The sequence below is a fragment of the Phocoena sinus genome, chromosome 10 (assembly GCF_008692025.1).
Source record: "Phocoena sinus isolate mPhoSin1 chromosome 10, mPhoSin1.pri, whole genome shotgun sequence".
In the NCBI taxonomy this organism is placed as follows: domain Eukaryota; kingdom Metazoa; phylum Chordata; class Mammalia; order Artiodactyla; family Phocoenidae; genus Phocoena; species Phocoena sinus.
In genome coordinates, this window is record NC_045772.1 from 54021987 (window position 1) to 54023650 (window position 1664).

Genomic DNA, 1664 nt, shown 5'->3' on the forward strand with positions numbered 1-1664 from the left:
CTAAAATTTACCACCAATTTCTCTCAGTGAAATTAAAATTTTAGAAATACAATCATCTTTTCCACCCAGACTTCAGGGTATTTAAAATACCGAGTAATTTCATTAGTTTTCCGAACTACATTTTCTTTATAAAAATCGGATCTTCCTGCTTGGCGTAGTGGTCCCTCACAAATCAAAATGGGCAATCTTAGATTTTAAACTCAAAGTATCCAGAAACCACACTTCTAGCTCCTACCTAGATCCTTTTCTCCCACACTGAAATGCAATGATATAAATGATTACAACATGAGAGTCAAAAGCCAAAAAATCCCACCACACCGGCAGAATCTGAGCCCCCAAAGTTAAACTAAAAAGAAAGGAAAAAAAAGCACAGCACACTGTAAAGAGAATTTATTTGCCTCATACATTAAAAAATCTCAATAGTGCATTTAACTATAAATTCAATCTTCTTATTCAAAGAGTTGCAAAGTTTAAACAGGAACTTTTAATTGCTTTGGGTTTACATTTTAAAAGCTCTTAGATTTAACGAGAGAACATATCAAAAAAAACAGATTTGAACTGTTAAGGCATAAACTTTATAATTAATGGGTCTACTATTCCGCCCCTCACGCCAGTTCTGCACAAGATACCTCACACCACTCCGACCCACAGATAAAGAATGAAGTAAAATAGGTACAAACTAAATCTTGCATCAACTACTGAAAGAAGCGGTAAAATTATTTAGGGTGGAAAAGTTATGTGTCAATCTCTCTCACAATTTCATTCCTTCCTTTTCGAGCAAATAGCGAATCCAAAGACTTAGGTCTTCCCCAGCTTTACAAACGTCCCCGTCCATCCCTCTCCCCGCAGTCCCTTCCTCCCTCCGGGAAAATGTACAACTAACGGTTTCCGTGGTGGCCGGCCCTGCCGGGGCTCGGCGGGCTGCCCCCGCGCCCCGGAAAACAAAGGGGATTCCCAGCCATTGTCCTCCGCGGCGCTGAGCATCACCAGCACTAGCAAGGCAGTAGCTTGCGCAGTTATCTCCACAGCGGGCAATGTCACAACCCGACCAACAGCACAAACTACTACCTCAGCCAGGGCCATGGTGTCAGGAAGGCACCGGACCACGCTGAGGCGAGCGAAGCGGCTCCGGCGCTCCTTCGTCCATCCTCACCCGCCGACGTCGGCCCGGCGCCCCTGCCCTTCCCCGCCGCGCCCGCAGACCCCGCCCAGCGTCGAGCCGCTCGGCCGCACCAGGCGTGCCCCGGGAGCTCCGGGCATCACAGCGGCGCCGGCGCCCGGGGGAGGCCGGGCCGGCGTCCTCTACGTAACCGACAGCTCTGGAAAGAGAAAAGGTGCGGAGGGGTCCTAGCGGAGGCAGCCGCTCCCTCCGCCGCCCCGAGGGGACGCCGTCCCCCGGGCCACTCGAAAGCATGAAATGGGCGGCAAAAACACAGCTGACGCCTACGGGACCTGGACGGTCCCCGAGAGGCAGCAAGCAGCGCTCCCGCGCTTCGCCCGTCGCGCTCCCGCCACGTCTCCGGGCTGTGCCGCCCGCTCCCCTCCCTGCGGTGGGGGCTGGGCGGCGGCTGGGCCCCCACCGTTGCCGCGCTCCCCACACCCGCGCGAGGCCGGCTCTCCGCCCGGGAGAACGCCGGAGCGCTTCCCGCAGAGGCAACACCGAC

The 1664-nt window shown here is 53.4% G+C and overlaps 1 protein-coding gene across 1 annotated transcript; it reads right to left on the bottom strand.

Annotated features, from left to right (window-relative positions):
• Positions 1-375: 375 nt before the first annotated feature.
• LOC116760336 lies at positions 376-1415 on the bottom strand. Its single transcript, XM_032645112.1, has one exon. The coding sequence runs from the start codon at positions 1412-1414 to the stop codon at positions 1088-1090; it is 327 nt and encodes a 108-aa protein (XP_032501003.1). The 5' UTR covers position 1415; the 3' UTR covers positions 376-1087.
• Positions 1416-1664: the final 249 nt, after the last annotated feature.

Excerpts from the sequence above, each read along its gene's own strand:
- LOC116760336 (XM_032645112.1), bottom strand. The coding sequence starts at position 1,414 with ATGCTTTCGAGTGGCCCGGGGGACGGCGTCCCCTCGGGGCGGCGGAGG.